Source organism: Ursus maritimus, unplaced genomic scaffold, assembly GCF_017311325.1.
Source record: "Ursus maritimus isolate PB19 unplaced genomic scaffold, ASM1731132v1 scaffold_2, whole genome shotgun sequence".
In the NCBI taxonomy this organism is placed as follows: domain Eukaryota; kingdom Metazoa; phylum Chordata; class Mammalia; order Carnivora; family Ursidae; genus Ursus; species Ursus maritimus.
In genome coordinates this window covers 30109624-30122325 of record NW_024424452.1, presented here as the reverse complement: position 1 = coordinate 30122325, position 12702 = coordinate 30109624, and the positions used below count along the sequence as shown (strand labels likewise).

The window sequence follows — 12702 nt, the reverse complement described above, 5'->3', positions numbered from 1 at the left end:
CCAGGCCCAGAGAAGGCCAGCAGGCGGGGCTGGCTCCTACAAGGCTTGTCTTCCTGCCAGCACATCTCCTTGGCAGGCCTCTGGGCAGAGGGAAATCTATAAATAGCTGACAGTCCGTATGCCCCGCTAACCCCCATTGACAGCTTCCATTGCTACATGGGAGAGTCACCCCTTTGCATGGGACTGGGGCCCCCTTCTCACAGCCTCCCCTTGCTGTCACACTCCCACCCGTGCCTGTGTGGAGCCCCCTCCTTCATTGCATTTACTGATACCTGTGATGTATTGACCTAAGCTGACTGTGTGCTCAATGCTTTATGGTCCTTAGATCATTGGATTGGCACAATGATCCAATTTGTCCATTTTACAGGTAGAGAAACTGAGGCTCAAAAGGGGACTCACTTGCCTGGGTGCACACAGCTCAGAAGGAACAGAGCTGAGATTCCTGTCTAGGATATCAGACCTGTAAAGTTTTCGCCCTGTCCATCGTGCTGTAAACTCCCTCCCCCCGCCAGTTCCTGGTGATCTCAAATCCTGGTCTGTCTGCTAGAAAAAACAGTAGATGCCAAAGAAATCAGAGATTCATTTGTATCTGGAGCCTGCCTTGGGAGGAGGAGTGGGGACAGCTCCACCAGCTTCCCTCTCATTTACGAGCCGGAGGCAACCCCAGGTCTTGGCATCCAAGCCTCCACCTCGCCCTTTGTGACTCTGAGTGTCCGTGATCTTGTCTGTGACCTTGCCTGTACGGTGGGCCTGGCCCCCTCTGCCCCGCTGACCAGCTCCTGGTTGCGAAAGCCGTGGCAAGTCAGGCGGAAGTCACTGAGCACACGTGGGTTCTCCTCACCGCCGACAGTGACAGTTACTGTGCCTTTGGTTTCATTTTCTCAAGTCCTGAGTTCAGAATGAAACCGCATCCAGATGCCAGAAGGAAAAAGGAAATATGCTGATTGATGAACGTCTGGCTCTCCCTAGACTGGTACTAGGCTCACAGGAAGTCACGGCAAGAGTGGGCTGCGTTCAGACTCCGTGCCTGCTGCTTGCCAGCTGTGTGACCTTAGGCAAACAGCTTGCCCTCTCTGGGCCCTGTTTGCCCCATCTGGAAAACGGTCCCTGGAAGTTTTGTACCTCACCGACCAGCACTGCATGCAAAGCCCAGAGCAGAGTGCCGGGCACAGAGCAAGGGCTTAGCACAAGCGGCTTGTCATGGGGCAGTTGGGACTGCCCCCTGTCCACAGCGTGTTCCTCTTCCCACTGGGCAGCCTAGAAACTAGGGGCCCAGCCCGCAGCCATGGGGAATCAAAATCCTGGCACAGAGGGGTCGGTGTTTCAGTTGCTCTTTCCCGCTTTGGCAATGTTCTGCTGGGAAAAGCCGCTCCTGGCCAGGACACGCAATGCTGAAACTGTCTTCTGTCCCCGTGCTCCTCTGTCCTGGCCACGTCTAACATGTGGGCCCGCCGAGCTTCCCATGGGTGTCTGTGCCTCTGGGAGCCCCAAGCAGCAGGGCTTACAGCGTGGAGTCTGGCTTGAAATCTGTCCCTTAAGCACGTGGCCTGGGGCAAGCTTCTTAGTTCCTGCGTGCCTCAGTTTTGTCCTCTGCGAGATGGGGTAATAATGCACCGATTTCCCTCCTTCAGGGTTGATTCGGTAGGGATTTGTTGAGTGCCTACTGTCTGCCAGGCGCTGGGAACTCAGGGCTCTTCAAGCATAGAGGAGGCAGTGAATTCACATGATTGTTTCAGATTGTGGTCAGTACTGTGGGGGAATAAACACGGAGAAAGGGGAGCGACGAGGGGTTTGTGGGCTTGGGCAGGAGTGAGATCAGGCAGTCGGAGAAAGCCTTTTGGATGATGATAGAATTGTGGTCTTTCTTAAAGCGGGCTAAAGAGAACTTCAGGCAGAGAAAGCAGCTCGTGCAAAGGCCCTATGGTGGGAATGAGGACCAGAGAGAGGAGTGTGGCACTGGTGTAGAGAGCAAGGGGGTGAGCGCAGGGGTGAGGCATAGCGGTTGGCGGGGGTCCATTCTATCAGGCAGGGCCTTGCTGGGAAGTGGGAAGGGCTAGAGACAGTCCTTAAGGCCCGGGAAACACTATAGGATTGGGCATGGAAAGAGCCCTCTGGCTGCTGACCTTCCAGACAGCTGGGGCTTGAGCCACAACGACTCATAGTAGAGGTCTTGCGACACCTCACGACTGCCCTTGACCCACCGGGGTGTCACCATACTATCCCCTGAAATGGGTGCAAAGCCAGTTCCGAGGGACAGCTGGGACAACTGCAGGAGAGAGCACTGCTCGGGGAGCCGGTGGAACTCGGAACAGGTGTTTTGGGGAGGCCGAGTCCTGCCCAGGGGCCTCCGTCTGGAGAGGCTGCCTTGTTGTGTGGGGTAGAACATGGGCGAAGCCCGTCCCATGAACAGGAATGATTGTGTGTCCCAGGGAAGGTGCGTGCCACTGGGGGCACTTGAGTGCAAGGAGAAAGTTCTCCTTTAGGGCAGAGGAGGCCAAACGGCCAGGAGTGATGCCTCCAAAGTGATGATAGATAGGATGATTCCTCCTGGTCCTGGGGAGACTTGATAAGAACCTCCCCGCAGGCCCATTATCCCCGTGCGACAGGTGAAAAGATGGGTCAGAGGTTACGTGCAGTAGGGATCGACCAGCTTCCGGAGAGCAGTGGAGGGGCAGGAAAGAGGATTTCCGAGAGCACTGGTTGTGGAGTCCAGACAGACCTGGTTCCAGGCCCAGCTCCTCCCACCAGCTCCACCAGCACGGTGGCTTTAGGCGAGTGCACTTAGTCCAGTGGCCCCAAGAGCAGTCCCACAAACTCCCAGCGTGGCAGGCCCAGTGCCTTTTTCATCAGTAAATCCCTCAGGACCTCGCTCGGAGCCTGTTCATTCTGTGTTTCCGCACTATCCTAACAAGCCGGTCGGGCCCCCGCCCTGCCGTAGCGCGTACATGGCAAATTAGGAGTGAGCCGCCCCAGCAAGAAGTAATGGCGGTTGACAGAGAGCAGAGAAGCTATGACACTAGACGCATGACCTCCAGCAGGCCAGGGCCATCGAGGGTCAGGGCTCAGCTGACGAGCCCTCAGCTCCGGGGCCGCTCGCCGTGAGAAAGCTGCTGCAGGTGTCGGGCCCCATGACAAGAGCTTGAATCGGTCCCGGTTCTCGGGTTGAGGAAGCATCTCGTTTCCGGGCGCACACACACAGCAGGAGGCTTGGCAGTGGCCCAGGCCTGGGAAGCCCGGGGTCTGCTGGCGCAGAAGAGGTCCCAAGCCGGCAGGACCCTGAGCAGGCTCTGGGAGGAGGTGACCCTCGGCCCTGAGTCTTAAAGAACGAGTGGGTCTTGCCGAGGGGCAAGAAGGGAGTGTGCTCCTGGCCGAGCACAGCACAGGTGAAGGCCCGGAGCCGCACGTTTGAGCGCCCGAGCGGCCGGTGGCGGGAGATGAGGCTAAGGTGAGCGGGAACGGTTTAGAGGCAGTGGCTGGGCTGGGGGACGGCCATGCGCTGGCCTTGGGTTTCCCTGCCCCTCAGTGGCGAGTCCCTCTGGGGACCACCTTCTGGGACACCTTGTCTAGACGGGCAAGCCCAGACTGCTCTGTAGTCACCGAGGTAATAGTCCTCTCACGGTCTCTTTTCAGAGTCAGCAAAACTTTGCTGAGCACCTACTGGATACTTCACGGACGCTCGTTCCTTTTTTTTCTCCTTAATTTATTTTTCATTTCCTCGTATGAAATTAAAATTAAAGCACTTCCCCTGCCCAGACGCAACGGCGAGCACCGCCTCTGTGTTTGCAGATCTTCTCCCACGTCCTCACACGGCTCCCTTTGCCCCCATAGAAATACGGTGTCGCTCTGTATAGACTCTTTTCCTCCGCAAATGATACATCTTTCCCCATCTTGCTCTTTTCACTGCTGGTGATCTGGCTAAAGCGATCAACCCCATTGTTTTAAAAAACCGGGTGGTATTCCTCACCAACATCTGTGTGTTCGCACAGCCAACCCCTGTGGATGGACACATGGGTTGTTTTCCAGTTTTTGGCTCTTGGTACCTGCGTGTGAGAAACACTTTGCATACTTTTTTTTTTTTTAAAGAGAAAGAGAATGCATGCATGAGCGAGGGGGTGCAGGGAGGCCGAGGGACAGGGAGACAGGGAATCCCAAGCAAGCTCCACACTCAGCTTGGAATCTGACGCGGGGCTCGAACCCACAACCCCGAGATCATGACCTGAGCGGAAATGCAGTTAACCGGTGGAGTCAGCCACGCGCCCCAACACACTGCACGCTTTAAATGTTAATAGATACCCAATTGCTCGCCAACGTGCCCAAGCACGATTACCCCCTCAGCAGCCGCATCGACCGTATCGGCTCCCCTGCACCCTCGCCGGTGCTTGCCATAACCTACCCTTTTCCATTTATGCCCGTGCGGTGGGTACACAGCTGGCCTCTCCCTGTTGCTCTAACGCCTGCTCATTCTTTGATCGAGTGGCCAAATATTCACCGAGCTCCTCCTACGTACCAGGCACCCTGCTGAGTGCTGGGGATAGAGCAATCCAGATCAGGGGGCCCCTTGGACCTCTTCACAGAGCATGAGATGCAAATAAGCCTCAGAGAGGTCGAGAGACAGGCCTGGGGTCGTCCAGTGAGCGAGGGAGTGAGAGAGCTGGGAATGAAATCTGGGTCTTTAGGGCTGAAGAGTGGGAGCCGTTTTTCCTCCCGAATCGTCCCTCAGATGGACATCTCAGCCAGGGATCTGTAGGCTCTCCGGATCTTCATCCACCGCCCCCAGGACCGCCGGGTCCCCTGAGTGACCACGAGGGCCCATGGGAATGGCAGGCCCCCAGGCAGTCGGGCAGGCGGTCCCACCACAGGCGAGGCTGTGTCCCACTATTTCTCAGCCCCCCCGCCCCACCGATATCCCACCCAAATGACTCTCTCTCCCCCCGGAAGGAGAGGCAGGTTGCTTTCAGAATCTACGCGGCTTGTCGGTGGCTGCATTTAGCATCTGTTTCTGTTTCCTGAATTTGGGTTTCCAGCAGACTTGCCCCCAAACTATTGCCTCCCCACACGAAACCAAACAAGTGAAAGATTGAATGTGTGGTTTAATGTTTTTCCTCTTGTCCTCGGGTGACTGAGTACGAGAGGGGGTTGTGTGCCTGTGAGCACCTGCTGGCGTGTTTCAGTGTGGGAGGGGAGGTGTGTGAGAGCCCGCCTGTGTGTAGAGGGGTGTGTGTGTGTGTGTGTGTGTGTGTACATGTGTGTGTTTAGGAGTCCACATGTAAACCCAGCTCTCCGTGTCTGAGTGGGCTTGAATGGTGATTCCTTTGTCTCGGTGACTGGTGGTTATCTGTGTGTGTTTGTGTACCTTTTTCCTGAGTGTTGGTGTCAGGGAGCTGTGAGGTTAAGGATGGGTCCCTGTGACCCAGCCTGTCTGCTTCCCAGCTGACTTCCTTTATTAGAGAGATCCTGTCTCCACAGTAGAAGACCTCCTGCCTTCAGTGATCATATTATCGAAGGACACTGTCCAGGGAATAGGGAGGTCCTTTGATGAGTAGGGCTCGAAGTCCCTGACCTTCTCTTCTGACCCTTTGTCTCCACCTGCTCCCTCAAAATGTGCTCCCCAGAAGGACTTCCCAGACGCTTTTGCCCTGAGGTGTCAGTGACTATCATGGCATAATCTGGCCTTACTATTTACTTATTATTTTTTATAAGTAGGCTCCACGCTGGGCATGGAGCCTGCAGGAGGCTTGAACTCACGACCCTGAGATCGAGCTGAAATTAGGAGTCGGGGGCTTAACCAACTGAGCCACTCAGGTGCCCCTTCGGCCTTACATTTTTACTAGGAAACCGGGTGGTTTTGGGCAAAGCATGAATGTCTGACCTCAGACCTGCCCTCTAGCTGACCTTACCAAACTAGTCCACCTCTGAGTCTCAGCTTCTTCGTCTATAAAGTGGGAGCAGTGATGCCTCCTGCCTTAGGTGTGTGGATTCAGTGGAAACATTTATGTCAAAGCATCTGGCGCCTCGTAGGTGCCCAGAATGTGGTAATTTCCTCAGCCTGCTTGGGCCCTTCCCCACATCCTCTCATGGGTGCATGACGCCCACCCGGAGCGTTTCCCTGCCGCGAGGGGAGGAGAGGGACCCAGGAGGCGCGGACCGTGTACCAGGCCCTGTGCTGGATGCTCACGTGTGCATATCATCTCAGGGAATCCCCCTCCAGCGACACCTTGGGAGATGAGAGAGGCGCACAGAGAGGGAAAATGCCTCGTTAAGGTCGCACAGCAGAGCCCTTGTAGGAGACCCTGCACTTCCTGCTATCACGTGGGGCACATGCATCGGAGCTCAGATCCGACTCCCTGTGACTGACGACCGCCAGGATATTAGTTTCAGGTCGATACATAGGTGATGAGAGGACCCCCTTCCCCTGAGGCTCCTTGTCTAGTCCCTTTCCCTCCACTGCAGACACCCCCACCCTTTCCACACCCGCCCACCTCCCTGTGCTCCATGCCACATGAGCCACGGAAGGGAGCACCAAGCATCATGTGCCCGGGGCGGTGCTGGGTTACCCCGTTAGGCAGGAGCGGGGTCTCGGGGGAGTTGAATTCCCCTCGCTGGGAACTTGGGTCCGACCCCAAGAGGCTTCGGGGCTGGAAGGTGATTTACACGGGGCCTTAGCCATTCCCGCCCTCCGGTACTTGACGCCATACAGATCGTACAGTGCCTACTGCGTGTAGAGTGCCCGGCCCTCACGCCCCCTCACACCTGCCACCTCTTTGAGCCCTCCCCGCCGTCCAGCAAGAGCACCCATTTTACAGATGAGAAGACTGAGGTGTTCCCTTGATATCAGTGCTCCAGTCCGGGCCACCGTGCCCTCTCTGCTGGCCCCACCCTGCCAACGGCTCTTCGTCGTGTCCAGTCTCCACACAGCAGCTAGCACCATCTTTAAAAGTACACAGAACCCTGTCACTTGCCCCATTGTCAGACCCTCCTGTGACTTAATCGCACCAAATATAATGGCCAAGCTCCCTGTGCAAATCCCTGCCTGGCCCGGCCCCCGCCTGGCACTCCCCCACCTCCTGTCCCACCACCTGCATATCCTGTGCGGGGAACGCCCGAAGCTCTTCCCCCCCCTCGGCGCCTTTGCACATGCTCTTGCTTTGGCCCAGAATGCTCTAACCAGGTGCACAGTTGCTCTGCACTATGGCCTTTCTCCCTTGATACAGCTGTTGAGTAGCAGATCTTGGGTTTCCGTGTCTGTGTGTCCTTCTCTGGACCGGGCCTTGTGTGCCCTCGGCGTTCCCAGCGCCTGGCACAGTGCCAGATCGTACTTGGTCCCTCAGTGAAAGTGTGTTGGAACAAGGGAGGTTCAGAGAGGTGGATCAGCAGCCTCATGTCACCGCAGGGAAACAGGAGCCAGGATTCAAACTCAGGGCGGTCTGGACTTCACAGTGCACATTCCCACCTGTCTATTGCCTGTGGGTCCCATGAACAGGGTGGGGGCCTGTGGGCATCCCGTGTGTGTGTGTGTGTGTGTGTGTGCGCGCGCGCGCCCACTCGTGTGTGCCAGGGTGGGAGTGTAGAGGGCAAAGGAAGGCTCTGCCCCAGCGAGGGCTGCCCATCTGCTTCGAAGGCTCCTTGGGAGTCTCCAGCCCGCCTTCGTTTCTGCTCCTGGGCTGGCATTGGCTCTGGACACTCTGACAAGGTCCCGTCACGAGCCACACCCCTGCTTCTTATACAGCCTCTTCCCTGCTTCCAGCTTCCATGCCAGGCCCCCAAACACTACCAGGCCCCCAGACACGTGAGCCCTTTAGTGAAATCAAAATGCCCACGCAAGGTATAGTCATCCAGTGTACAAGCTTTAATCAATGTTGCATAGAAATCACTGTAGTAACATGTTCCTGCAAAAAGGTGGACTTCCTTCTCGTATTCCGCGCGAGATGGCGTTTATTTGGGTGAAACCAACACAGGAACAAGCCGTGGGGTGCCGTCTCAGTTGTATTTCCGCCCTGAGGGATGGGAATGGGAAAGGGTCCTTTAATAGTGGCATGCCTCATGCACATACTTCCTTGGGTTTTGGACTGCTCATTTGTAACTAAATATGGGGCATGTGGTTAGAGCTTAGACTGTCAAGATCAAAAGGATCCTCTGTGAATCCATCCATTTGTCCCACTTATCACCCGTCCATCCATGAGTTCACGCAGTCCATCCATTTATCCAACAGGACTTCATTATTAAACTATATCCGGGCTGCCCATTCAGTCTGTCCACACATCTAGGCTTCCATTGGTGCATTCACCCACCCAGTTAACCATCCGGTCAGCTCATCTCCCCGTCAGTCCATCCACTATTCTGATCATCCACCCGCCTAGCCAATCATTGTTTAACCAACTCGGCCATCCTCCCATCAACACTCCTACCTTCCTCTGTCCAACTATGTCCAGCCAATTCAGCTTCTTACCATGTCCAACCAATCTGACCACAACCATTGGTTCAGCCGACTAGTTTGTTACCCCATGAGAGCATCAATCCGATTTACCCTACCGGGCAACATCCGGTTCGCTTTCCAATCATTCCACTAATACGTTTCATCCCTCCCTCCCTCAAGCAAACTCCTAATCCTTCTGTCACCCATCCCTCTGCCAATCAACCTTAAATGACTTGCCCATCTAGCTTCTCATCCCCCCATCCGTGCTTCCATCTAGCTAATCTGCCATCTGTCCATCCTCCCAGTTTATTTCAAGAACTAGTCCATCAGTGCATCACCCGTACAACTGCCAAGAGTTTCTCCTCCCTCGTCGCCTTTGCTGTGCTCCTCTGTGCTCACACGGCCTTCGCCTCGCTACCCCTACAGTCCGGCTGGGCTGTTCCCCATTGCTTGGGGGGCAGCCCTGTGGCCCTTCCCTGCCTGCTTGAAAGATACCTGAGCTCCGCCTCTTTGTTTTATACACCTGCTGGCTCCTCTTGGCCACCTTCCTCTTGTTCACCTTTCCTTCCAAATTCTTTCTGTTCTTGGGGTAGCTGCAGGAATGGGTGGTGGGCCACGGGGGACAGTGGTGGGAGTGCATGGTATGCTTTCGGTGCCTCGGTGGCGGGCTGGGGTGCGGACTCTGGCTCTGGTGGCCAGTCGGGCTCTGGCTGGAGCTTCGGCTCCGGCTGCAACTCTGGCTCCGGGCGCAGCTCTGGCTGCAAGTTTGGCAGTGGGAGCTGCAGGTGCACGGGCTGCAGGTGTGGCTCTGCGGCCGAGAGTTGCTATGGGGCTGGGTGTGGGTGTTGGGAAGGCTCTGTGTCTTGGTGTCCATGGGAGGCCACGCTTGGAGGGGCAGAGGCCGCCTCCTCCTCCTCTTCCAGCACACCCAGCTTGACAGAGGTCCCGCGGCCCCTGGTTATATAGTTGGGGCCGATTGTGATGGCACAGGCCACAGGGGTGTGACAGACGTGGTCAGGCCGGGACAAAGCCCCTGACCCTTACCCTCACCCCAGGGTGGGGCTGCTTGCAGGGGCGCTCTGGGAAAGTCCCATCTGCTGGTTAAAAGTGAGGACCTTGGGTCAGATGCAGCTGGGCCCACGTCCCAGATCTGCTGCTTCCTTGCCTCTGGTCGCTCACCTGGGCATTTACCTCTCCACGTCCTGGTTCCCCTGTCTTTGTAGAACGGGGATAATAGGAACGCCTGCCTCCTGGGACGTTGGATGATTTAAATGAGAGAAGCCACGTCCAGTGGTTGGGTCAGGGCCAGCCCCCAGAAAGAGCTCAGTACCCTTTGTCTAAGCATCCCCAGTGCGTCTCCTCATTCCCCCCACATGGTGTGGAAGCTAGGAGTACCTCTCTGACCCCAGCGCAGCAGGCTGGCCGGGTGGCGGGCTGATCAGGTGCATGGCTAGTGCACAGCCAGGCAGGCGGGCGGGCCTTGAGTGGCTTGGATGAGTCACCAGCAGACTGATGGGTGGTCCTGGGTTCGGCCTGGTGAACTCGCCTCCCCAGCAAGATTTAAAGCTAGGGGATTTAGAGCTGGGTTCAAACCCCAGTTTGCACTGATGTCCAATCTTAGGTAGAGTCTTTTGGTTTTCAAGGCTCGGTTTCCTTATCCAACAAAGGGATGGCTTTCCTTCCTTCGTGGTTTTCTTCTGAGCCTCAGGTGCCCCAGGACACCCCTGCGAACCTGCCTTTCTCCTGATTCCCACCTGCCCACCCTGCTCCCCTCCTTGCTGGTGGAGCCCTGCCATACAGTTGGAATCACCCCGGCCCCGCTCAGACCTCCCAGCTCCTGGAGCAGAAAGCCCACACCTGCGTTTGCACATGGCCCTGTCGGAGCTGTCCGGTGCTCCGTCCACAGCCGCCCACCTCTCCCCACTCCTCCGCTGAAGCCCTTGCAAGGGCTTAGCTCTTGGCCACTCAGCCTGTACCTCCCACTCCTCCCCTGCCATGGAACTCCCTCTCCCCTCCCCCCAGCCAGCCTCTACTTCTCTCTATTGCTCATGCACAACCTTGCCTCTCGTTGGGGCTTTGCTATGATCTGCTTTTGTTGTAGGTCAGTAATAAGCACTTCCCATCAGTCATGGTGAGCGCTGCTCTCGTTGACTGAGCACTTCCTGTGTGGCTGGCCTCTGGGCCCCACCCTGTCTAGGCAGCTCTGCCCTCAACCCCAGTGGCCCTGTGTGGTGGGCTGAGTGGTGGCCCCCCAAAGATACATCCATGTCCTAAGCCCTGGACACACTGAGCATATTTGGAAAAAGGATCTTTGCAGATGTAAGTAAGGATCTTGAGAGCATCCTGGGTTATCCAGGTGGGACCCAAATCCAGTGACAAGTGTCCTTACGAGGGACAAGACACGGGAGGAAAGACCACATGGGGGAGAGGCAAAGATTAGAGTGACGTGGCCATAAGCCAAGGAAGGCCCGGGGCCACTGTCAGCTGGACAAGGCGGGAAGGATGCTCCCCTAGGGCCTCCAGAGGGAGTGGAGCCCTGCTGATGACTTGAGTTCACATTTCTGGCCTCCAGGCTGTGACAGAATACATTTCCGTTTAAGCTACCAAAATTGTAACCATTTGTTCTAGCGGCCCTAAGAGATGAGTGCCCCGGGAAGTAGGTGGGCTTGTTAGATTTTACAAAGGGGAGACAGGCTCAGAGAGGGTGAGTGACCAGCCCAGTATCCCACAACTAATGGCAGAGCCAGGAATCAAATCCAGGTCTGGCCCCTTCTAGTCCCACCTTTCGGTCACAAAGGGACCCATGGGGATTACGGAAGGCGCAGGTGGCTCTGTTCTGAGGGCTCGGCCTTGTGTGGGCTCAGTGGGGCTGGTTGGGGGCTTGGTGCTGGGCCACTCTGTGAAGACCCTTTCTGGGTCTCTGGACCATCTCCTCCACCCTCCCCATTCTCCCTCCCCCATCCTCCCACCTTCTCCCCCCCCAAACCCCTACCCTCCTGCCACCCCTCTACGGCTGACTCCCCGCAACCCCACCCTCGAGTGCATTGTGGGACAGAGACTGTGTTTATTAATCTCAGGGCCCATCGTGCTTGGCTTACAGCAGGGGCTCGACAGATGTTGTCAAATGACTGGGCAGGTGGACAGAAGGACCAAACCGGCCCAGCAAGCCACAGCAGGGCCTCTTCCTTTAGACAACACCTGCCCTAGGCCTGCTGCAGGCCTCAGTGGTGGCCTCCCCCTCGAGTAACTCAGGGCCCCCCTCTTACCCTCATGTATAGCTCCCAAAGAAACTGAGGTTCCCCTGGAAATACTGCCCCCCACCCCCCTCCCCAGCAGCCCTGATCAGGATCCTTCTCGGGCCCAGATGGCTGGTGCTTGGGGCACCAAAAGAAGGGGTGGAGAACACATTTGTCCTTCCTTTTGGGAAGAGGAGGGTCAAGGGAGCCAGGGCAGGATAGCCACAGATGCATTCCGATGCTTCTCAAAGGCCAGAGTAAGCCGACGCAGGGCCCGATTCTGTGTTTGGACCTGGCAGTGTCTCTGGGTTCCTGCTGTCCGTTGCTGTGATGAGGGCAGTGGCAGCTGGACCCCTTGATAAAGGCAGAAGTGAGCCTCTGGCTTGGGGGGGGGCGGCACAGGTGGTCACCTTGAGTGTGAGGATAATAGCAGAGGACTCAAGACCCCTCCCTATGCTCTGACCCCAAACCAGAGTGGCAGGTGCAGCCACCGTGAGCCCCAGCAGCACTTCCTGTGTGCCAGGCCTCATCCCACCCACCCTTATGGTTACTTCTCCCAAACGACTAACCTGCGGGGTAGCAGTCAATCTCACCCTTCGACAGGGAGGGGCAGGCTGAGGCTCAGAGACAGACAGTGACATGCTCAAGGTCACACAGCTAGCAGAAAGAAATCGGAGTCCGGTCTGCTGAGCTCCTGCTCACTGGCCCACTGGGTGCTTCCTGCTGGCATCTGCCCAGACTCAGGACTCTTCCCCCTTCCCCTGCCGCCCACAGAGAGAACTGGCTGACTCCCAGCTGGGCTACCACATTTCCCAGCCCCCCGAAGCAGGGGCGGGCAGCGAGAAGTCATGGGAGGTGGGCCTCATGAGAACTTCTGGCTGGACCTCAGGATCAGGGTCATGGACTCCTGCCCTTCAGCCTCCCTGAACACACACACGAACTCGTGACACCACAGGACAGCAGAAGTCCTTGGAGACTTTTTATTGACTCTTTTCTGAAAGTTCTTCTCGCTGGAACACTGGCAGGCCCCTCTTCCTGGGCCACCGTCACGGG

The 12702-nt window shown here is 56.7% G+C and overlaps 1 protein-coding gene across 1 annotated transcript; it reads right to left on the bottom strand.

Annotated features, from left to right (window-relative positions):
* Positions 1-7977: 7977 nt before the first annotated feature.
* TNP2 (transition protein 2) lies at positions 7978-9287 on the bottom strand. The gene is made up of 2 exons (XM_040636566.1): positions 8909-9287; positions 7978-7994 (listed from the first exon to the last, which is right to left on the bottom strand). The coding sequence occupies exons 1-2, from the start codon at positions 9285-9287 to the stop codon at positions 7978-7980; spliced, it is 396 nt and encodes a 131-aa protein (XP_040492500.1).
* Between the last annotated feature and the right edge of the window lie 3415 nt (positions 9288-12702).

Bases quoted from the DNA above. Each gene is read 5' to 3' on its own strand.
- TNP2 (XM_040636566.1), bottom strand. From the start codon at position 9,287: ATGGACACCAAGACACAGAGCCTTCCCAACACCCACACCCAGCCCCAT.